Here is a 23,803-nt window from a genome sequence, read left to right on the forward strand (position 1 = left end):
CTCATGGGGTGAGGTCCCTTTTCCTTAGTGTCCCCTGTACTCCTACCTCTCGTAAACTCTACCCAGCGCGCTTGTCTGACCAAATGCGGTCCGGATTGGGAAGACAGCTTAATCATTTTGGAAGCACCACTACTACACCCAACTGTATTTGTAGAGCTGGATTAAATTGGGGCCCTCTGAGGTTAAATGTGCGGAGGAGATGACTTGGAGGGTATAATTTAAAGCCAAAAGGATCAAAAATAAGAAGACAGTGGAATTTTAACAGTGTCTGTGCCCCCTTCCCTTAAGAAACAGTGTGCGAAGGCCCCGTAACTGTTTTGTACTACTAAAATTACTGAGGGAACTGAAACCACGGGGGCCACTGACTAAAAATGAGAACGGAAACTCGGTGGGCTGGGAGCGGTCATTCAGCCTTTATGCCTTTACCTGCACTGTTGGTTGGGGGTGGGATGGCAAAAACCTCACCCCCTGCCCTGCCTGCCAGTGGCTCACCTCACAGTATACAGTGTAATTCACAGACCAATCTGGTTTTTACTTCCAACTTTTTGCCGCTCGTAGCTCAACCTATTCACCTATTCTCACAACTTTAACTTCATCCCAACCTCCAATTCTTCTTGTTGCCTAGACATTTTTAAAAAAATGTGTGTTTGTGTCTGTGCATGTGTCTTTGTGAGTGAACACCACGTGTGTGGGGGGGGTGTAGAGGCCAGAAGAAGGTTTCAGATTCCCCGGAGCTGGAGTTAACAAGTAGTGGTGAAGCCGGGCGGTGGTGGTGCACGCCTTTAATCCCAGCACTCGGGAGGCAGAGGCAGGCGGATCTCTGTGAGTTCGAGACCAGCCTGGTCTACAAGCCTGTCTAGTTCCAGGACAGGCTCCAAAACCACAGAGAAACCCTGTCTCGAAAAACCAAAAAAAAAAAAAAAAAAAAAAAAACAAGTAGTGGTGAGCAGCTCAGCACAGGTGCTTGGGAATAGTGTCCTCTAGAAGAGCAGCCAGTGCTCTTAGCCGCCAAACCTTATTTCAGCCCCTCCTAACCCTTTTTCAAACTCCTGCACTTCCTTGACCAGTTACCTATCATCTCCTAGGTGTTCAAAAATCAAAAAAAAAATCTAGTCGTGAATTTGTTTTGAGGAAAGGTTTCACTTTGCTCGGTCTTTCCCCAAACTTTCTATGTAACCTTGAACTTTGAATTCTCCTGCCTCCACCTCCAGGATTGCAGACATCTGATTCCACGCCTGGTTTTGTTTTGTTTTGTTTTGGCTTTTTGAGGCAGGGTTTCTCAGTAGCTTTGGAACTTGTCCTGGAACTAGCCCTTTTAGACCAGGCTGGCCTTGAACTCACAGAGGTGGGGAGATCCACCTGCCTGCCTCCTGAGTGCTGGAATTAAAGGCGCACGCCACCACTGCCTGGCTCGTCCATGCCTGTTTTTTATATGGTGCTGGAGATCAAACCCAGGGCTTCATGCCACCAGGTCCCCTATCAACTGAGCAACATTCCTAATCCCTTCACCCATTTATTGAAGCTACTTCTACTCTTTTCTCAACAACAGAAATAAAGATAAATTTTTATTCTTTCCTGAATTCCTTATGCTGTATATTCATCTGTTCAACTGGCTACCACATTAAATATGGGTTATGAAACATGAAGTCTTTAGTGTTGCTCTTGACTTACAATCTATCAACACTTCTTGATTCACCTGCCATACATCCCAAAATCTCCTTTTCAGCCCCAAATCTTGTCAATGAGTAAACTCAGAGGTTACACCAGTTTCCTAACTGTCCCTCAGTCTCATCTCTGTCAAGGCTTGGCTCTTCTGACAGAATGACCTTCCTTGCAAAAGTGGATGGATCATATCATTCCCCTGGTATAAATCCACCAATGGCTTTCTATTACTGTGAGTTTAGTCTCTGACCGACCACACGTCTTTGTTATTTGGCTGTTCCCTGCAGCCAATAATGAGCCCTCAGGGATTTGTGACTCCAGAAATGGCCTGGTTCTTGTTGTTTTTCCTCTGCTTTAGACTTCTCTGTTCTCTTCAGTCTTGAAACCTGAACATGGGCATGGCCTCCTCCCTTTGGTATCTGTTGCCCACAAGTTAAATACCTTCTGCCGTGCCCATAGCATCCCACCTCAGTGACAGCACTCATCATAGTGTGTGATCATCCTTGCTTTAGATGTCTAATTCTTCCAGACAGTGAACTTCAGACAATCATCCTACCCAACTTCCTTTGCCTATGGCCTTATGCAAGGCACAGACAAGACAAAGTAGGGCTTTTTTTTAAATATTTATTTATTTATTTATTTATTTATTTATTATGTATACAATATTCTGTCAGTGTATGTGCCTGCAGGCCAGAAGAGGGCACCAGACCTCATTACAGATGGTTGTGAGCCACCATGTGGTTGCCGGAAATTGAACTCAGGACCTTTGGAAGAGCAGGCAGTGCTCTTAACCGCTGAGCCATCTCTCCAGCCCGGATCGCTGTGTAGACTATGTTGTTTTTGAACTCAAAATCACCCCACTTCATCCTCCAAGTGCTGGGATACAAATGTGAGACCCATTCCAGGTTCAAAAAATTTTCAGGTTTAGCCAGGTGTGGTGGCGCACGCCTTTAGTCTCAGTTCTTGAGAGGCAGAAACAGAAAGGGATATCTGTGAGTTCGAGGTCAGCCTGGTCTATAGCATGAATTCTAGGACAGTCAGGGCTACATAGAGAAATTTTATTTAAAAAAGAAAAAAAAATTCCAGGTTCAAAGAGCACTTGCTTGGTATATGCGGTCTTGCATATTCATAGCACCGCCAAGAAAAGAAAAAAGCTTGTCGAATAGATGATAGAATTAATGACGGATTATTGTCCTCTAGAGAGAACGTTTCGGTATCAGAGCCTGGAAGCATCAGTTTGGAAGCCACACACAACCGTAAATTCTGGCCAGCATTCCTCCGCCGGCCTCTGGGGGCGCTGTGGGACCAGCGCTCGCTTTGTGCTGCCGGAAGTTGTCTTGAAGGCCGGCCGTTGGGGGGCGGGGCTCCAGAGCAAGTACTTCCACCCAGAGGGAGAGGGGCGTCCTTACCGTCGAACTGCCCCTCCCATGGTCCTGCCCACTCCGGGGGGCACCTCAGCTGGAGTGCTGCGGGGACCCCGGAGGTATGGAGCTGAGAGGCGGGGTCGGATCGGCCTCTGCCCCTGATTCACTTTGGTTGTCCTGTCTCTGCCTCCTGATAGTTTCTGAGGGGTGCCCTTCAGGGGAAGTCTGTGGCGGCGGCCTCTAGCAGCCTCTCAGACCATGGGGTGGAGATCGGCGTCAGGAGAATCTCCTAGAGAGGTTTCTGCTTGCGACCCCTTTGGGGCAGGATCTCTACTTTCTGAGGGGGAGGGAGGGGAGATCCCTGGATCTTCCCAGGAGCCTGTGTTTGGAAGTTTCTCGATAGGAGACCTCTCTCTGGAGTCTCTTCAGAGAGTTTTTAAGTCTGAGCTTTCTCTCGGTGCCTGTCAGTCCAAGGGCCGTAAAATTCCTTTCTGAAGCGGCTTTGATTCCATCACTTCTTGTCTGATGTGTGTGGGTTTTTTTGTTTGTTTTTCTCCCATGGATTTGACTCGGGATGGTTAGGCAGAATTTATTCTCACTCAGTCATTCAGGAAAGCAAGTTATTCTCTATATTTGCACACTCATCTTCAAGAAGATGACTTAAGACGAATCTTAATCCGTGCTTCTTTCTTCATGGGGATCATGGTTCAAGAGAAAAAATAGTCTGGTGTGCACATGCCTGTACTCCCAGCACTTGAGAGGGAGAGGCCAGAGGATCAGCTGTAAGCCAGCTTTGGCTACATGAGATCCTGTCTCCGCAAAGCAAAACACAAACAGAACCCAGCAAAAGAGCAAGAGCACTTATGAAACTCCCTTCAGGAATTGGTGCCCTATACATCCTGTGCACTGGGAAGAACCTGGCCAGCTTTTTGTAAACCACTCCCTGGGCCTCTCCCTTTGTGGTGCCATTAATCCCACACCTGCTGTGTGCCAAATTCTGGCCACTCCTGGGACAAGTAGGTTAATTACAGAACAGTGGACTGCTCAGTGGGGCATGGAAATACATTGGGGTGCTGCTGAACCCCTGGAGCTTCCCCAGTCTGCTATCTAGCTGCCTTCCATCTTCCCTTACCACATTCCTTCTGTTCTTCAAGGTTGAACGCTAAGCATGGGGAAGAGCTGCAAGGTGGTCGTGTGCGGCCAGGCATCTGTAGGCAAAACTTCAATTCTTGAGCAACTCCTGTACGGGAACCATGTTGTGGGTGAGTGTTGCTGGGGCTGGCAGGTTGGTAGGAGATGTTGAATTTGGTGGGATCTGGTCACACGAACACAAAGGCTGGAAAGGACACCAGCTGCTTTTACACCCTCAAAACTGGAGCTGCGGGCATGGCTGACGGAGTACTGGTTTGAATCCCAGCAATGGAGGAAAAAGGAAAACATGGTACTCCCCAGGTCTACATCATTGAACAACTCTAGAAGGGAGAAACCCAAAGCCAAGCTAGAAAAAGCCCCACAGGGCGCTTCTGTTTGGGAGTGTGCGTTCCTAATGTACCTGCATGCCCGTGTGTGTCCACGTGGTGCATAGGTCAGAGGTGGGTGGGTGGTGTCTGCTCCCCACACTCTCCACTTTGTTGTCACTATCATCATCTCTGAGATGGCCTCACCACACTGACCAGGCTGTGGTCTCATTTTCACGCAGGTTCTGAGATGATTGAGACCCAGGAAGACATCTATGTGGGCTCCATTGAGACAGACCGAGGGGTGCGGGAGCAGGTGCGTTTCTATGACACTCGGGGTCTCCGGGATGGGGCCGAGTTGCCCAGGCACTGCTTCTCCTGCACTGACGGCTACGTCCTGGTCTACAGCACAGACAGCCGAGAGTCGTTTCAGCGCGTCGAGCTGCTCAAGAAGGAAATCGACAAGTCCAAGGACAAGAAGGAGGTACTTGTCCTGGACTTCTCTTGAGAGCCCAGTGGTAGGAGGGCGTGGGTACTTGGTAGGCTTTGGGGACGATTCCAAATGTGCTTATTTGCCAAGGGATAGTTTAGGAGCTAGAAGACCATGAAGGTCATTGGAGGTCTTCATCCCACAGAAGAGGTGGCTAGGACAGTATAAACACTTTTCTGTGGTTTAATAGGATCAGTTTTTGTTTGTTTTGTTTTGTTTTGTTTTTCGAGACAGGGTTTCTCTGTGGTTTTGGAGTCTGTCCTTGAACTAGCTCTGTAGACCAGGCTGGTCTCGAACTCACAGAGATCCGCCTGCCTCTGCCTCCCAAGTGCTGGGATTAAAGGCGTGCGCCACCACCGCCCGGCCAATAGGATCAGTTTTAACACATGAAGCTCCCCCGAATCTTTCTTCCCTGTGGCTCCATGCCCTTGCCAGTCCTCCAAAATTCTGTAACTGTTGGCCTCTGGGAACTGCATCTTCCCCAGCTGTTGGCCAGAAACAGTTGACTGCTACTCCTGGGCCTGAACCACTGTCTATATATATACACAGTGCTGTCCTGGAACTCTCTCTAAAGACCAGGCTGTCCTTGAACTCACAGTGCTGGGATTAAAGGCGTGCGCCTCCACCACCCAACCAGCCTCCACTCTTGTCTCTCTTCTTCAGGTCACCATCGTGGTCCTTGGCAACAAGTGTGACCTGCAGGAGCAACGTCGTGTAGACCCTGATGTGGCCCAGCACTGGGCCAAGTCAGAGAAGGTGAAGCTATGGGAGGTGTCAGTGGCTGACCGCCGCTCCCTCCTGGAGCCTTTCATCTACCTGGCCAGCAAGATGACCCAGCCCCAGAGCAAATCTGCCTTCCCCCTCAGCCGCAAGAACAAGGGCAGCGGCTCCTTGGATGGCTGAAGGGCTGCCCTTCTTTCTTCACCTTTCCAACCCCGTTCCAGGATGGGTTGAGGGCACAAGCGTGCATAAGCAAGCTGTTCTTCCAATCAGTAAGGGAATAATCTTCTAGGCCAGGAAGCTGGGCCGGCCCAGGCCAATGCCACTTTTGTTCGCTCTTAACTCCAAGAAGTGCAAGTGAACTTGATTGCTGGCCCTCCCCTTGACCCTTCCATGATAGTCCCCACCCACCCCCAGCTCACATCCCATTGTCTCCACTGTTACCTGGACACTTATGGTGCATAGTGTCCTTTCCATCTGCCCGGAGCAGGAAGCAGGGCTGTCATGCCAAATGCTCAGTCCATGGTCTGGCTCCTATCAGGGATTTCAACTCTCTAAATTTCCTGCCAGTAATACAGCACCAGCCTGGGCTCAGCAAAGTGACCGGGTAGTGTGAGCACACTGTCATATATGCTGGCTTAGAGTTGGCTCCTGTCTCTCACTCTGACCTTTCCCTTGGCCTGTTCAAGGCTGGGAAAAGCCAGGCTCCTGGGAGTGGCGTTTTCTGTTTGACCTCTACTCCTCGCCCAGCTCTTTTACTTCCTCTTCCTGCTCTGGGAGCAGAGCCCTCATTGGTTGAGGTAGTATGGAATGATGACTGGGCTGTCAGTCATCCTGTGGCCTAGCAAGGCCATTCTTCTCTGGGCTTCAGTTTTCTCATCTGTGAGGCGACAGGAGCTTGGATGATCACTTAGAGCCTTGGCAGCTCTGTGACTTTCTAAAGCCGGTGGCTTGGGCCTCCTGTGTCTGCCCCTGCTTCACCCTCTTCAAGGTGCTACACCAACCAGCCCTGGAGGCTGGACACGCCTCTTGTAACCACCAGGGGGCAGGAGTGCACTCTGTGCTCAGTGGCACAAGCAGCACAGTCCCTGGACCTGCCCATCAGGCTAGTGTCCATCCCTCCTGGTTGTTTTTGGCTAGTAGCTGGACTTATATTTATATTCTCTGTATTTATATGCCTGCTACCCTGGTGAAGGTGGGATAAGCCGCTCCTCCAGCCCTTCCTTCTTACCTCAGATGCCTGAACAGAACCAGGCAAACCAGTAGCAGCTTCCTAGGAGATGACAGGCCTTGTGTGCTGGGCTTGTGCTATCTATCAAGTGAGCTTATAACCCACAACTTCTGGTGCCCACCTCGAGCTTGTGATGTGCACACCTCACGTGAGTCAGACACTACAGCCAGACCACCTCCTGTACCATCCCTTCTCCCCAGGGCTGGGCAAGGAGAGTCAGGGCATCTCCAGGCTCAGGCTTGAAGTTCATTTATTAATGTGTTAGACACAATAAAACCACAACTGCTGTTATCAAAAAGTTTCCCTCCCCGAACCCTTTTCTTGTCCCATTGGAAATAGCTTTCCAAAAAAAAAAAAAAAGATACAGGTAGATACTGGCGAAGTCCCATAGTGAGTGGGGTAGTGGCAATGGCTTTGGCAACATGAAGGTGGATCTTGAGGGCATAAAGGACCGTGTACCAGCCCCGAGCTCCACAGGACCCCAGTCCGGAGTGGAGAATCCCTAGGCTAAGGGAGACCCAGAGCCTTCCTTAGAGGGGCTCCAGCAGAACCACCGAAAGGCTAAGAAGGACCAGTGTGGTAAGACAGGTCACTTCCGCTAAAGCCAGGGCCACTTGAGGCAGAGGCAGGTGGATCTCTCGAGTTTGCCAGCCTGGTCTACAGAGTTCCCGACCAGCCAGGGCTACATAGTCAGGTCCAGCCTGACACCTCTCTCACCTTCTAGCCTCACCCCTACAGAGGAGCTGGAGCTTCCCCTCAACTCTGCCCCATTTTCACAGCACCTTCTTTTGAAGGACTTTGGGGGCCTCTTTTCTCCAGGCTTGTTTTGAGACAGTATCTAGCTATATGGGCCAAACTGACTGAACTCATGATCCAGATGCCAGGATTATAGGCATGCACTACCCCACCTGACTACCCCATGGTAAACACGGCTGTTAGGTTCCCACCCACCCCGTGTGACACCCTAGCTCCAGTGGCTGTTCAGAGGGCCCTAGAACATAGCAGGAGAGGCTGGCTTGTGGGGGCTGAGATGTGGAGTCTGCACTGTGTAAGTCTGGTTGGGGTTGGGGTACGAGAGCACCATGTGGCTGGGGCTGTGATTTTGCATAGATCTTTGGGATTCATGGAGCCGTAGATGCAGGAAGCCCAGGACTAGCCCAGGAAAGGGGGACTGGAAAAATCCCAGTCTGAGTGAGAAGCAGCTACCCCTGGTTGGGTGGGAACCCAAAAACTGCAAAAGGTAGTCTCTGGGATGTGGAGACAAGTGCCTGCCAGGAAGAGATAGGATGTGGCCATCCTGGGACCACTAATAGGGAGCGAAAAGGATGGGCCCTGCAGCAGTGCGGACAGCTCCTGCTGGGGTACGGAACAGAGCTGGGCCCAGGACAGGAGCTGGGAAGAGGGTAGCCGCTGCTGTTGCGGCAGGCCGGAGAGCCAAGGGCCCCGGCAGGGCACAGATGGCAGCAGCTGTGGTGGGCAGCGGACTGGGCAGGAAGCGGGCTGCCAGTGTCTTGGTGAGTTGCTTCTGCAAGGCCAATTTAGACTACAAAAAAAAAAAAAAATAGAGAAATGGACAGGGTCTCCAATACCAGAGAAGCCCACCCCTCCCTGGGCTACATCCAGGAGCTTTTTTGCCTCAGGGATGTGACTTTTGCAGTTCCAAGTCTAACCGCCTCCTTCCCACCCCCAAACGGCCATTCCAGAGGGCTTGTTATGCCACCTGTCTTCCTGCCCAGCAGATGGACAACCTCAGGACAGGCAGAGCCAGGACACTGGGAGGGGGAGGAAGAGATGGTCCCTAGAATAAGCACATCCACCCCTGGCTTTTGCCTCTCATATTATGGTCGTAGCCCACCCCACCCACAGGAAATTCCTGTGGTCATAGCCCAACCCCAACCCTAACCCTGTCCCTGCCCAGGCAGCTGCAGGGTCAACACCTTCCTGCCACACCCCAAGTCTTTCAGCTGGCCCTTCCTCCCACTCTCCCTAGAAGACTATTGCCTAGAGACAGGTACCTTGAGGGCACTCACAGCCAAAGCCGCCTGTTTCTGCAGTTTGCTGTGCTGGCTGGAGGGCTTGGGGGACTTCCCGGCCAGGCGGTCTTTGTGCCTCCGGCTGTTCATGTGCTGACAGACAGACAGACAGGATGGGGGTGAGATGAGGAAGGCCACAGGACCCAAAATTATTCTGTTGCCCAGATTATTAGTGTTCCTCTACCCACAGATCTCACATCCAACATACACGATGGGTTCTCTCGATGGGGCAGCCCTAGGCAACCAGCTTGCCCTGCCACAGCCATCCATGAGTGTGCATCAACCCTTCGTCCCTTGTTCTGATGCCCCCCCAACCCTGGCCTTCCTTCTCCTACCTGCTTGAGTTGGGTCTCTGAATTGACTTGGAGCTGACAGAGAGCACACTGGAAGGGAGGGCTAGGTCCCTGCCGGCCCCCACGATTTCCTAGCACTCTCTTTGACTTGTGTCCAGCCCCTCCCTGGGACACAGGACGGCTCCGGCCCCTTCGGGGAGCCCCTTGGTGGCCTTCCACCATCCATCGGTGCTTGGCTCCTGGAAGGAAAGATGACAAGTCTGTCAGTACAGAAAGGAGGCCACAGCACCAAACTAGGTTAGCTGGTTGCCCCTCGCGAACCTTGCTCTACATATAACGCCCCCCCCCAACCACGTGGGCTTCCCTTCCCAGCATCTCTGGCTTGTCTATGGCTTCCTGTGGGTATCTCCAAGGAAGAAGGCCTTATAGGTATCTGAGCTAAAGTCCCTTTCTTTTGTGTTGATCCAAGAAGAATGGAGCCGGCTAGTCCTTAACAATCTTCAGTTCTGGTTGCTGAGACTTCTCTTCCAGATGCCCCCTCCCTTGGGATTAAGGGACCCAGAAATGCCTGTGTAGTAACAGTGGGTAGGGTTCCTGTCACCCAGCCATGGATGCCATGGGTCCTGGGAAGCACTGACCTGTGTTGTGAGCCTGAAGCTGTGAGGCCGAGTTCACTGTCACTTTACAAGTCGGGCAGTAGAGGCACCCCTTTTCGCTCCTGCCTTCCCCATTCACCCCACTCCCCACAGCCACTTCTGCTGGCTCAGGCCCTGGTGCTTCCGTGCCAGGATCCGGGGAGCAGGGTGGGCAGGAAGAGGAAGAAGAGGAAGAGGAAGCAGCGGCATCCAAGAGGTCTGAGTGGGCCGGCTCTCTGACTGATGTGTCTGAGGTCGGAGGTAGCTGAAGTGAAGGGCCGTGAGGAGGAGATGCAGAATCTGCAAGGAGATGGGACATATGGGGAGATTCCGGCCCCCGAGGCTCAGCACCGTGGTGGAGATGGTGTGGGAGGGTGGGAGGCTTCCTGCCGAAAGGAAAGCCAGCACTCAATTCTAGGCTCACCTCGCCACCATCTCTCTAGGCAAACGTGGGCCTCAGTTTCCCCATATAAAAATCATCAAACTGGAAGGAGCAGGATGCCTTGACATTCTAGCGCCTCGGTATTAAGTAAGCAGAAGTCACCAGAAAGTGTGCTAGAGTGTTTATAAACTATCACTCATAATAGTATCAACGTGGAGATTGTGAGTCCATCACACAGGAGAATGGTGGTATATACATGCAGTCCAGTAACACAGCAGTGAAAACAAACAGCTACTACATGTAAACTCATGCACAAATCAGTGTTGGCATTTTTTGGTTTTGTTTTTATTTGGTCAGGTCTCATGTATCTCTGGCTGGTCATGAACTCAATATGTAGCTGAGGATGCCCTTGAACTTCTAATCCTCCTGCCTTCACCTCCCGAGTACTGTGATCATGGATTTGTGCCACTATGCCTGGTTTAATGTTGGTGCTGGGATCAAACCCAGGATTTCCCATGTGCTATGTAAACACTCTACCCACTGAGCTACACAGCCAGCCCCCTGTCCTTTATTTTTCGGAGACAGGGTCTTATGCAACCTAACCTAGCCTTGGACTCAATGCACAGCCCAGCAGACCCAGAACTCTCCTTCTTTGGTATATAAGGAGTGTGGAAGACAGTGGTGCCCATCAGGCGAGAAACGCGGGCTTCTCCCTCTGGCACCCAGGGAAAAAAAAAAACCCAAACAACAAAAGTATCCATATTTGATTGCAGACTGCTGAGCTCTGGATTGTGGAGAATATATGCTCCTACTGTTTTGGCCACCTACTTCGTAGCCATGTGTTCTGTCAGACTTAGGGAACTAACACAGGTAATAGTTGGAAAGGATCCTAGTTCAGGCTAGGAGTGCTTGGCAGCTTGTTACCTGATCCAGATTGAGCCTGAGGAACGTCAGGGAACAGTAGGTGTCTGCCTGTGCAGTTATACATACAATAATTTCCCAGCCAGAAAGATGGTGAAAGGCTGGAGAGATGGCTCAGCAGTCAGAAGAACGACTCCTGCAGCAGCTGGAATTTGGTTCCTAGCACCCACATGAGGCCCCTCACAACCATTTTACTCCAGCTCCAGGAGATCTTATACGGTCTTTTAGCTTCTATGGTCCATGGGCACCCACACATACAGAGACACATGCATGTACACACACAAAGCAAAACAACACATTAACAACAGCAAAGACAGCCCAAGTTTTACAAAGAGAAAAAAGGATGATGACGAGCCAGCCACGTAAGCCACTGTCAGAAGCTAGCCTCAATGTGGGGACTTGGGTTCAGGACTGACCTTTGCTCTGCGGGCTTCCGGGGCCTCCACTGGCTGGAGGTGAGGCTGAAGATGCCACTGTCCCATTTGGGGTCAGGTTTCGAGGTCTCTGCTTGCTCTTGGCAGCTTCGACAGCCTTGAGTTTTCTGGCATGTCTGTGACCCTTGTAATGAGCTTCAGCCTGGTTCTGGAAAAGGGAGGGGAGGTCACATACCTCATTCAGGAATGAGGTTAAACAGAGGGATATAGGGTTAAAGGGGCACAAAGCTTGGGCACAGCAGGTGAAGTCAATGTCACCGTCATGGCCGCATGCATCTGGTCCGGAGGTTTAGCGAGTGTGTCCTCACAGGTGCTCCAGTGCAGGCGGCCTCTGCCTTCAGAGCAAACTTGGCCATTTGTAAGCTATGCTTCTTTAGATAGGTCACAGCACCTCACTGAACTTTCTCACCCAGTGTGTGTGTGTGTGTGTGTGTGTGTTCTGAACTGAACACAGTTTCTTGGGTACTAGGCAATGCCCTCCACCTTCCACTAGGCCACATCTCTGGCCCTGTTTGCTTCTACTGTGTGTTCCCACGTCCAGAAAGGGTTGAGCCCAGAGACATTCACCACGTGATTCCCTTAGTGTCTGCCTATATGTACAGAATATTCTGGAAGTGAACTATTTATTGTGTGGTCAGGCTCGCTTTAACTCACAATCCTTCTGCCTCAGCCTCCCAAGCACTGGCATCACAGGTGTGTACCACTGTGTCCGGCTTTAAGCTTTAAGCTAAATGGGATATGAACTACTAGTCTAGTTTATAAAGTCGGGGCTCCTGAATGTTAAGGGGTACACATATGGAAAGCACAGCAGTACTCATATTTTGGGCTTATGTACTCCAAAAACATTCATTCCTTTGATATTTTTTGAAATTGAACATTTGCAATTGGCCCAGCCATTCTGCCAGGGCCAAGGTATGGAGACATGTTCCTTCCAGCAATTCTCTTTGCCTACTTTTTATGGAATGAGGTGACCTAAGCATCTGGAGAAAACACCACAGCTGGACTATTGGCATCCTTTCTACTTCACTAGGAGTCTCTACTTGTGGCTTCTCAACTCCTGTCTCCCAAAGGTGGGAAAGACAAGCCTCCACTGCCCTTCCTTGAACTCTTTGGCTACAGTCCACAGTGGTTTTGACAACTAACCCAAGTCCCACAGTAAAGATCCTCCTCTCCCCCAGGATAGGCTATGGGAGGAGTATGCAGACCTCAGGGTCAGTCAGGACTGGGTTCAAATCCTAGCAATGCTATTTCCCAGTTGTGTCTTCAGGCAAACTATTTATCCACTCTGAGACTGTGTCCTCCTCAGAAAAGTGGAGATGGTAACTGTGCCTCTGTACCTCTCACAGAGGCATCATGGGAGTCCATTAAGATGACGAAGTATAGGCATGTACATCTTTAATCCCAGCACTAGGGAGGCAGAGGCAGGTGGATCTCTATGAGTTCGAGGCTAACCTGTTCTACAGAGCGAGTTCTAGGACAGCCACATAGTGAGGCTGTCTCAACAAAAACAAAACTCACTGACGCTGGGGGTATGGTGGTGTGCACCTTTCATCCCAGCAGGGAGGCAGTGGCAGGTGGGTCTCGTGAGTTCAAGGCTAGCCTGGTTTCTATAGTAAGTTCCACCACCTCCCCACAAAAGACACTGGGGAGAATACATGCTATAAACATCTCAGGTCAAGACGAGAAACTCACACTATGGCCCCTGTGACATCCAAAAGGTGGGTGCAAAGCAGAGGGGAGGTAAATGGAATCCCAGCAGGCTACATGTGGGCAGGAGGGGTCTGAGAAAGGGTGGAGTCAGCAGAGGATGGGGTATCAGAGCACAATCCCTCTCCAGCAGCCTGAAGAGACCCAGCTCCCTCCAACCTCCGTTTCCATGACTCCCTCTCACCGCTGAGTTGAACCTCAGGTGACAGATGTTACAGGAGATGAACAGCTTCTTCTTCAGAGGGGAGGGGACCCCAAATGTGTGACTGATGACAGCTTTCTGGACTGGGTCCATCTGTGAGGGGGAACAAAAGGGCAAGTTCCTCCTGCATGCTCCGGAACGGTGCATTTCCAAATGTGCTCAGTCTACCAGACCTCTCCTGCCCTGTGGCTGTACTCCAGATCTGTCAGGAGGCAAGGGGGATGGCCAAGGGTGACCTGAATGCCTAGAGTCATGGCCTGACTCTCACGAGATCACCTTGACGTCTCTTGCTGCCCTTCTGGTCTTAGTTTTTGGGTTTTGGCTTCTCTTTTTAAAGGGGCACAGCATCGGGACAAAGAGTGATCACAGACTATAGTAGGGAAGGGACAAGGATTCTTTTGGTGGGATTTCCTTCATTCCAACCCAGTTTTTGTGTCTGAACCTGCTGGTGGGGGCAAGAAACCCTACCTCACTAGCTCTGCCACTGTCCCAGAGTCTGATGTCTGCTAAGGAGGATGAAAGTCATGGCCAGGGAGGTGAGTGGCCACGCAGGACAGACAGCACAGGGAGGCCTGAGGCCCCCCAAGTAGCAGGATTGTTCCAGGATTGTTCCTTTGGATAGGAACTTGAGTGTTTTCTTACTTTTCCTAATTGTAAATTTTGTATATTCTTTTTTTTTTTGTTCTCTTTCTTATTTATTTATTTATTGGCTTTGGACGCCCTGTCTTCCTGCCCCTGCTTCCAAGTGTTGGCATTATAGGTATGCGACATCATGCAATTTTTCTTTCTTTCTTTTCTGTTTTCCTTTTGAGATAGAGTTTCAAGTACTCTAGGCTAGTCTTGAACTCACTTTGTAGCTGAGGATGACCTTAAATAGTCCCTCCTACCTTTACCTCCCAAGTGCTGGGATTAAAGGCCTGTGCCACTTGATTTGTGTGGGCTGAGAATCAAGCTCAGAGCTTTGCTCCTGCCAGGCAAGCACTCTACCAGCTGAGATATGTTCCAAGCCGCTTCAACATCTCAGTTTCTGCCGGGCAGTGGTGGCGCACACCTTTAATCCCAGCACTCGGGAGGCAGAGGCAGGCGGATCTCTGTGAGTTCGAGACCAGCCTGGTCTACAAAAACTAGTTCCAGGACAGGTTCCAAAACCACAGAGAAACCCTGTCTTGAAAAACAAAACAAAACAAACAAACAAACAAAAATCTCAGTTTCTATGTCTTTTCTCAGAGGCCTAAGTTTTGGGGGTGTTGTTTTATTTTGTTTTGTTTTTGAAACAGAGTCTCACTACATAGCTCAGGCTGGCCTTTAAACTCGCTGGTGTAGCCCAGGTTGTTCCTTCTGCCTTACTCTCCAGAGTGCTGGCATTGAAGGTAGTGCCACCATGTTGTGCTTTAGGGGCATGGGTTATTGGATTCAAACCAGAAGGTGTCTGGGTCAGTCAAAAGGAACTTTCCAAACCTTCCCACGGGAAGAAACCAGCAGCAGAGGGGAGAACATGCTCCAGCAATTGCTCAGAAATCAGAGGTTCCAGCCTGGACAGTGCCCAAGGTAGAGCAGACCCAGCATCAGGACCTTAGTGGGTGGTCTCTGCATCTGTCTTTGAGAGACTACACCTTTGCACAGTGAATAGATCTGTAAGCCACAGTAGGGGCCCAAGCCCCTAGGCCCATGCCTGAGTGTCTCATACTCCTCAGGACGTCTGTTCAAACCTGGAGGTGACAAAAAGAGGGAGACTCCTTCAGGTTACTGGGAGGGCATGTGACAGTTTCCTGAGGATGGCATGGAGTTCATCCATGATTGCATCTGATTTTCAGAATTAAAAGGTGTGCTGCTCCTCAAACCTCATGGAGTACTCCTAACATTTGTCCTACACACTTATACACGATTGCACGCATGCGCACACACACACACACACCTGAGTGCATGCAGAGAAATATACAGACACCAAGCACATAAGCTTGAAGGCCCTTACAGATTCACAGACAAGCAGAAAGATGGTCTCAGACACACAGATACTATACAACCATGAATGGGCTCTCAGTCACCTAAAACACATACATGGCAAGCACATTAGAGAAGGTATAAAGATATCCAAACCCCTCAGATTCACATGCACACATATTACATGCAATCCCCTCGACACACACACAAAAGTCTTTACAAACAATACACAAATTTGCACCCACTGATAACACACACAGACCTCCAGAAACACAAACTCCAACACAAAGACATTAGGTCTGGAGTGATAGCTCAGCAGTTCAAAGCACTTGCTTGTGCAATCTTGAGGACTGGAGTTCGAATCCCAGGACCCACACAGACAACCAGGTGCCCTAGGAAATTTGTAATCGCAGCTCCAATGGGGATAGAGGCAGGAGGATTGCTGGTGCTTAGCTGATCTTCAGTCTTGCTGAGAAAACAGGAGCTCCAGGTTCAGGGAGAGGTCATAGAGGACATACAATGACCTCTTCTGGCTGCTGTGCATGCACAGGCATGTGAACCCACACATGTGAACATACAGTGATTCAAACACATAACCACATAGAGAAATAATAAAATAATCTTTAACCCGAAAATCAAAGCCACAACCCAAGTGCACACAGACACACCTGGATCATCTCCCCCCTCAAAAAAATCATCTCTGGACAATTGTGATGGTGGGGTAGGAACGACATTGTCTTCATCTCTAGCCAGGAGACAGCTGGGTTCCGGGTCCTATTTGGCAGCACCTAGGGCCTGAATCACTTTCCTTGTCCCCCTCCCTGCTTATGTCCCCACCCTTCTGCCCAGCCCCTACCGTGCTGAAGTTGGGGAAGAGACTGAGCGGGGTGGTGCCATTGATGTGGAAGGCGAGCAAGTGCTTGAAGTCCAACGGGGTTTGCAGAGGCCTGGTGGGCAGGGTCAGGGAGGCCAGCAGGGGGCTGGGGGTGCTGGAGGCTGGGCCTGCTGCAGGAGGAAGAAGGGCAGGGTCTGAAATGAGAAGCTAGAAAGCTCTCTCCCACCTCTGCTGCCAGAATGAAAAGCTTTTATAGCCAGGACAGGAAGTCCTGGCTCCCTCTTTATGACTGCTCCAGCCGAACCAGAGTCACGGAGTCTACAGCTCAAGTGTCCTAGGCAGAAGAGTGACCCTCTTTCACAGACAGGTCAGTACAGTGACCCAAATAGACACCCAAAGGGAGTTCAGCCAAGAGAGGGGTCAGAGGAGTCAGGGTTGACACACACACACCACCATGGTGACAGTATGTCATACTTTATCCCAAAGCACCAAACTCAGGGAGTCTAGGGAAAGGCCAGCCCCCTCTCCTCTCACCGATTGTCCCCCATCTCACTTCAGGCTCCACACCACTCACGGAAGGGATGAGAACAAACCCATGGCACGGGGCTGGAGAGATGGCGCAGTGGTTAAGAGCACTGGCCATTCTACAGGACCTGGGTTTGATTCTCAGCACCCACATGGCAGCTCACAACTGTAACTCCAGTTCCAGCAGACCCATGCCTGCTTCTGACCTCTGCAGGCTCCAGGCACACACATGGCGCCCATACACATATGCAGGCAAAGCACTCATACAAAATAAATCTAAGAACTCCCACAAATTTAAAAAGAAAGAAACCCACAGTATTCTGAAGGTTTGGGTCTCCAGTTCTGGTGAGACCCCAAATCAGTCCTCAGTACGCCCAGGAACAACACTGTGGTTTTGTAGTCTTTGCTCTTAACAGTGTAAAGCAAAGACAAGAAAGGGCTTGGAACTGACAAATCAGATTTTAAGGAAGGGAAGAAAAAAAAAAAGATATCAATCCAAGTTATTGGAGACTTTCTTGAGCCCTGTAATTGCAAAACCAAAAGAAGTCCTTTTCAATTCTTGGGTGTTAACCCTCTGAAACAAAAGACTGGTTTGTTTAGCATCTGTAGATGTATGCCTATAAACACAGTCATGTACAGAAAAGCAGGCAGACAGCAGATGGGAGAGGGAGAGGGACAGAGGGTACCACTACCTCCCTGGAATTCACTGTGCACTTGGCCTATTAGTCTGTGCACAGCTAGCACTGTGCTATGGACAGAAACAAACACTGTCCTCTGGTTTACAATCTCTTAGGAAAAGAGACACTGCGAAGCAATGGGCGAGGAAATTCTCTGGAAGCCGTTGCTCACCTCTGTTCCCCCAGTTCCTAAAGCCCAACCTTCTTCCCTCCAACCAAAACCCGAGGGGAGGGTTCAAAGGAGGACAAGCAAACTCTGAAAGGCCAGATGGGACTGGAACTGTCCAGGCCCTACCTAGCACCTCTACCACTTGCCCAAGCTCCTCTTCCCTCACTGACCAGGGATCTGGTTTGGTGAAGAGCAGGAGACAGAGTGGTTAGTAGGTCAGCTTGAGTGTAGTGTGTGTGGGTAAAGTTGTATCTGCGATCGCTTCGATTTCCACCCTCTGCTGGCTAAGGGGAAGGGAGGCCACTCCCGAAGTCCCACCCTCCATCTGCTTTCTTTTTTTTTTTTTTTTTGGTTTTTCGAGACAGGGTTTCTCTGTGGCTTTGGAGCCTGCCCTGGAACTAGCTCTGTAGACCAGGCTGATCTCGAACTCACAGAGATCCGCCTGCCTCTGCCTCCCGAGTGCTGGGATTAAAGGCGTGCGCCACCACCGCCTGGCTTCCTCCATCTGCTTTCTAAGTACTCTACAGCCAGTGCAAAATCAAACTCTCATACTGGGCAGTGGTGGCGCACGCCTTTAGTCCCAGATCCTTCCTGCCTCTGCCTCCCAAGCACTGGGATTAAAGACATGTGCCACTATGCCCAGCTGAATTTTTATCACCAGTTTACAACCTCTGTCCCAGGGAGTGGGAAGTGTGACTGCATTCACCCAACGACAGGTGCCAGGTCTGGCTTCTTCACGGTTGTACTCAAGGTGGCTGGCGCAGTGCCAGGCACGTAGGCAGTCCTTGGTGAAGGTTTGACATAGTGGAGGTATGAATGAAGTGTGTTGGTTTCTACCCAGGGGCCTGGCATACTGGAGCTTTCCCGGGAGGCTCAATGCTTCCCTCCTGCTTAGCCTTCCCCTTACCTCTGGCTGCCACCCACCTGCATATCCCTCGCCCTCCTGGGGCTGTAGTGTTTGCCATGCTCTGGGCCCAGCAGTGCCTGACACAGGTTGAGCCTCTGCAGCTCGAGCAGGGCAGAACATGGGTCAACAGGCACATCCTCTTTGGCCATGTAGTTCACAGTGGTTGGCACAGCCCCTTTGGCCAGGTCGGCCTCCATCTTGATGGCCCCAGTGGCGGAGTGGTTGTCAAGCTGGGATAGGTCCCTCTGCCTTCAGTAGGGCCTTCCAGAGTAGGCTGAACCCTGACTGTCTGCCAGCGTCTGGGGGTGAGCTCCTGAGGTGACATGAGGCAGCGGGGCACGGTGCTGGAAGTGTCAGTGCCCACCGTGACGGCATTCCCAGTTTTGGCATGCTCGTTGCACACCAGGGCCTGGCGACACTCTAGAGGGAGCACCAGCTTCCGCTCACAGGTAGAGTCCGATCAGGGAAACTCCTCCTCCCACCGCTCATTGAAGTCCTGAGTTGGAGGCCTCTCCAGTGGGCTTCTTCCCAGGGGGCACCATGCCTGCTCTCAGGGCGGAGGACCTAGGACCCCCTTAAATGCTCATGGTCCCCTGCTTCACTTGCCCACACAGCAACTCCCTAGACAGAGAAGCTGGCGAGTGAGAGACAACCCACCAAGCCAAGGGGGACCACCCATCCAACTTAGCATGGAAAGTTTATTCCAGCGTTGCCATCGGAGACTGGAGATGAAAGAAGCAAGGGAGAGATGTTGGGGGTGGGGATAGAGACTACTCTGTCCACAAGGATGGAGAGTGTGGAGAGTTAGCGGTGAGCCACAGTCGGAAGAGGTAAGGGAACCCATCTCCCTCTAAGGCCTCCCTCCATCCAGGACAAGGAAGGGACTGATTGGCTATGACTGCTGAGGCATCTCAGAACACAGTAGAGACTTTTTAGCCCAAACTGAATCCCAAAGACAGATGTGATTCTCAGGGCTCCTGAGTGTTTTGTAGCTGAGCCAGGGCTACAGCACAGACTGATTCCTAACCCACAGGATGTTGTCCTCAAAGTCCATAGACACCTGTATGATCAGAAGGAAGTCAATGTGGAGCCAAGCATCCCTAGGCCATCTGCTTTTTCCCTGGGACATCTGTCCCTACACGCACACACACAGGGGCTGGCTCACACGTATGAATACTGGCGTGTGGTCCTGGGAAAAGCAGCCTAGGAACAGGCAGCAGAGTGAGGACAGACTGTGGGTTGGGCTGCAGACAGAGTACAACCAGCTGGTTGCCTCTACCTTCCCATAGACGTGAGACCGAGATGCGGCTCTGAGATCAGAAGGTCTTGTCCGGTTGGATCAGACATGCCAGCTGTACCTCGTAGAGATGTGATATTTGTCCTCTCCTGTGAAATAACAGTACCACTACAGTAGCAACTACAGCTTATCCAGTCAGTGGAAACTGAGCCAGGCCCTGGGTTAGGAGCCTACATGATTCCCCAAGGAGACCAAGATTATTACTGTCTGTGGGTAGGGGAACTGAGACTAGGGACTAAGTCACACCCTAAAGTTTCTCAAGCAGCGGGCAGTGGAGGTACAGTCCGAACTCTCCTCTTCCTGCTGCCACAGGCCACACTGCAAAGGGCAAGCTGCCTCGCCTCTCGCTCCAGCAGCCCTGCTAGGCCCAGGCCCGGCTCTCACCTTCTTGCACTGGTCACTGAAGGAGCTTCTGATTCTGCACTGTTACCCTACAGCCGGAGAGCAGCCAGCTCACACTGATCCAGATGTGGGACTCCCTTGCTTTTGCCTCTTCAGTGGGACCTTACTGCTTAAGTCAAACACCTTGCCAAGAGCCAAGACTTCCCCAGCCTCCGAAGGGGCCTGTAGTTTTAGCACTCCTGTCTGTTCTCTCTCTCTCTCTCTCTCTCTCTCTCTCTCTCTCTCTCTCTCTCTCTCTCTCCATCTCTGTCTCTCTGGAGACTGAACCCAGGTCCCCAAACACTCTAGGTACCCTCATCCCCTGTAACTTTCCCCTGAGCCTAGAATTCCCAGTCTTCTCTCCTTGATTAGCTCTCCCATCACCCCTTGAGATATCTCAGACAGCCCCTCTGCTACTCTGATCTCCACAGCTGGGCTGGCATCTGGCCTCCTGTCTGAGCCAATTCCCTGTGGGCAGGAATTCTCTGTGTATCTGCAACTGAATGTTTTCAGCCAGGAAGTCCCGCCTTTTCCATCACTGCCCCTGCTTGTTCCCTCCAGCCCACCCCATCCACGGTTCTGGGGTTCTGGTTCTGTTACTTCACATCATTTCGCTCCCTGTCTTCCCTCCTGTGTGTTCCCCAAGGGCAGGAAAGACAAACAGCTTCTCTTTTCTTTTTCTCTCTTTGAGACAGGGTCTCATGTGTAGACCAGGCTGATCTCAAACACGCTACAAAAAAAAAAAAAAAAAAAGACTTTGAACAACTTATTCACCTACTTCCAGCCCCTGATTACAGGTGTGTCCACCACATCCAGCCCTGTGCATGCTGGAGCTCAAAACCAGGGGTCCCTGCATGTTAGGCAAGCACTCTACAAGCTGAGGCACATCCCCAGGCCAATAACTTCTTCATGTGTGAACCCCAGATAGGGCAATAGCAGCTGACTTCTAAACAAGTGTCACAAAATCTTGAGAAAAAGAATTTTAAAAAGCAAGCTCTATGTGTGTGTGTGTGTGACTGTGTGTGTGTTTTTGCCCGTGCATGCACCTGCTCAAGCACACACGGGTAGCAGTTTGACTTGGGCACCTGCTAGAGGGTTAAAATGGCCTCCTCCCTCATCTTTTCTTCCCAACAATCTGCAATTCCAATATTTTATCCTTCCCACCACCCACAAGATGTGAGAATGGGAGACAAATGCAAGATCAAGATCAGGTGACAGATCCTTCCCATAATTCCTAGAACCTGAGTGTCCCCACCCTATCCTGCAGCAAGATGAGCACACCAAAGTGAAACACTAAGGTCTTTTCAACCAAAGACTGTGTGTCGAACCTGGGAAGCTGAAGGCCAAACTGACACTGTCTAGACAGCTGTCCTTAGACCCCGGGGATGTTTCGTTAGAATTCAGGGGCAGGAGAGCAGGCATCTTGTGAAAAAACATCACCCTGGCCGCCACTCAACAGACAGGACCCAAGGAAACCACGTTTTGCAGTTGTACCATAATTGGAAAAGATCGATGCCCACCCTGAGATCCGCAGGCACCCACATGGATAGTGCTAGACACAGATGCCAGGCCCAGAGGCACATACATCTCCCCACGGTGAAGCCATGTCCAACAAAACATGATGCTCATGCAGCGACGCACATCCCCTCAGGGACCCAGCGTGAGCCTGCACATACACACGGATGGGCATGATCAACAGATCAGTGGACACTGACCCTTAGAGACGTCTCTGGACCACCAGAAGCCATAAGCATAAGCTGAGTGGCACGCGCCTTGGCAAAGAAAGACGCAAACACCCTGAGATAGATACCCAGGACAAGCGCGTGCACACAAGTCCTTAGAAAACCAGATGCATCTGACTCTCACGTGATCATGTGACCCAACAATCTCCTTACCCTCTCATTTCACTCCCAGCCGCAGGGCAGAGGCAGAGACCTCCCAGAAGTACGCATATGTACACATGCATGCACACATAAAAATAATGATGATATTTCTATTACATATAAAACAAAAATTCAGGAGGGGCTCATGAGGCCCTCCACCTCCCTGGGGGTCTACAAGTGGTTAGTGCTTCCTCGGGCAGGGAGAGGCATTTTCTCTGGTGGTATAGCATGGGTAAGGCACCCACAGGCCTGTAAATAACCTCTCCTGTATGCATGCTCCAGCAAGCAACCTTAATGAAACTCATTGACTCGCCAAGAAAGAAAAGAACAACAGAATGAGGAAGTGGAAGGGGGGCAGGAGTGGACTAGAGAGTGGTGGGGAAAGAACCAGCACACAGCAAGCATGAAAATGTCACAATGAAACCCCTTAGTATGCAGAATGGATACGTGCTCATAATTTTTTTAATCTGCAAAGAAAAATGGAAATCCAGAGAGAGGGTCAAAGATGGGGTGGAGCTGATGAGTGGCAACAGAGGTGGGGGGCAGATTGAACTGAGACCCAATGCTTGCCCATGCCACTCCCCAGCAGGATACTAGGTACTGCCAGGTCAAGGGTTCCTCCTCACATTCACCAGAACCTTCTCTCTCACTTCCAGGATGTTTAGAGTGTGCTGATGCTTCCTTTAGACTCTGGCCAAGCTAGAGCAACTCCAAATCCAGTAGCTAGAGAACCCCACTATGCCCCCCTTAAACCCCCTACCTCCAGACCTTTGTCCCTGGAGGAGCTTTCCAGGTTGAGACAGGATGGTGAATTTAAATCCATCCTAGGCTACAGAGTAAGTTCAAACCCAGCCTGGGCTGCGGCAAGAGTTTGTGGGAGCTGGGGTGGGCAGTGGGGGAGAGAAAGAAAACAAAAGACCAGGTAAGACCCGGTGTGGGGAGACAGGTAGGGTGCAGGGACACAGGTAAAGAAGGGTGGGAGGGCACTGGTCTGACCTTGGTGTAGAGACTGCCTCTCAGCTAGGCGCTTCCTGCCCCATCTTGTCTTCTCTGTCTCTCCACAGAGGAGGTAACAGTTCTTTAGCCCCATCCAGTGCCTCCCCTCCCTTGGCCCTTAAGGAGAGGAAGGGAAGATTTCCTATAAGGAATCCTTAGCTCAGGTTCCCACCACACATTTACCCAGATGCACAGCACCCTTGAGTCTCAGGGCACACTCTCCAGCTGTCCCTCCTCTGCTTTATCCTTTGTCTCAGCCACAGTCCAGGCTAGATAGGACTGGGGTAAGGTCGGGGAGTCTACTGACCTTGGATCCCCAGCAGATAACCTCTGGGGGCCAACAGCAGCAGGGAAAAGGTGGGTGGGGAGGGGGAGATGGCCACCCTTTCCTGGAAACCTCAGAGCCCAGTCCCCACTCCCCAGCTCAGGTGACCTCAGCACTTACCCAAGAGCATTCTCAGCCTTTGGAGACGCCACTGAGCAGCACGCAGGGCAGGAGCAAATGAAATCCAGCCAGAGTGACAGAGGGAAGGGGGATGTGAGGGACAGGAGGGGAGGGCTTGAGGGAGGGACTCCCAGTTAGACTGGAAAGCCCTGCTCCCCTTTGCCAGAAAAGGGGTAAGCACTCCCTGATTTCTGAGACCCTACCGACCGTGGGGAC

The 23,803-nt window shown here is 51.1% G+C and overlaps 2 protein-coding genes across 4 annotated transcripts in view; one reads left to right on the forward strand and one right to left on the reverse strand.

Annotated features, from left to right (window-relative positions):
• Window positions 1-3,022: 3,022 nt before the first annotated feature.
• On the forward strand, window positions 3,023-7,204 carry Nkiras2 (NFKB inhibitor interacting Ras like 2). Of its 2 annotated transcripts, XM_057775065.1 has the most exons (5): window positions 3,023-3,145; window positions 4,181-4,288; window positions 4,726-4,799; window positions 4,897-4,967; window positions 5,637-5,691. In XM_057775065.1, the coding sequence occupies exons 2-5, from the start codon at window positions 4,195-4,197 to the stop codon at window positions 5,689-5,691; spliced, it is 294 nt and encodes a 97-aa protein (XP_057631048.1). In that variant the 5' UTR covers window positions 3,023-3,145; window positions 4,181-4,194. The 2 variants fall into 2 exon arrangements, with proteins under 2 accessions (XP_057631048.1, XP_057631047.1); XM_057775064.1 differs by having other exon boundaries at window positions 4,726-4,967; window positions 5,637-7,204.
• An 89-nt stretch (window positions 7,205-7,293) lies between these two features.
• Znf385c (zinc finger protein 385C) overlaps window positions 7,294-23,803 on the reverse strand; it is a 49,079-nt gene continuing 32,569 nt past the window's right edge. Inside the window, exons 3-9 of one of the 2 annotated variants that reach the window (XM_057775554.1) lie at window positions 16,329-16,477; window positions 13,514-13,624; window positions 11,605-11,770; window positions 9,889-10,185; window positions 9,293-9,489; window positions 8,955-9,050; window positions 7,294-8,467 (exon numbers count right to left, since the gene is read on the reverse strand). In XM_057775554.1, the coding sequence (XP_057631537.1) occupies window positions 8,231-8,467; window positions 8,955-9,050; window positions 9,293-9,489; window positions 9,889-10,185; window positions 11,605-11,770; window positions 13,514-13,624; window positions 16,329-16,477 (1,253 nt within the window). In that variant the 3' untranslated portion in view covers window positions 7,294-8,230. Of the gene's footprint in view, window positions 8,468-8,939; window positions 9,051-9,292; window positions 9,490-9,888; window positions 10,186-11,604; window positions 11,771-13,513; window positions 13,625-16,328; window positions 16,478-23,803 lie in introns of both variants that reach the window. The other variant, XM_057775552.1, reaches the window with a different exon arrangement.

This window comes from Chionomys nivalis, chromosome 7 (assembly GCF_950005125.1).
Source record: "Chionomys nivalis chromosome 7, mChiNiv1.1, whole genome shotgun sequence".
In the NCBI taxonomy this organism is placed as follows: domain Eukaryota; kingdom Metazoa; phylum Chordata; class Mammalia; order Rodentia; family Cricetidae; genus Chionomys; species Chionomys nivalis.

Excerpts from the sequence above, each read along its gene's own strand:
- Nkiras2 (XM_057775064.1), top strand. The coding sequence starts at position 4,195 with ATGGGGAAGAGCTGCAAGGTGGTCGTGTGCGGCCAGGCATCTGTAGGC. Across the intron at positions 4,289-4,725 it reads GTACGGGAACCATGTTGTGG|GTTCTGAGATGATTGAGACC; the intron begins GTGAGTGTTGCT and ends ATTTTCACGCAG. Across the intron at positions 4,968-5,636 it reads AGTCCAAGGACAAGAAGGAG|GTCACCATCGTGGTCCTTGG; the intron begins GTACTTGTCCTG and ends TCTCTTCTTCAG.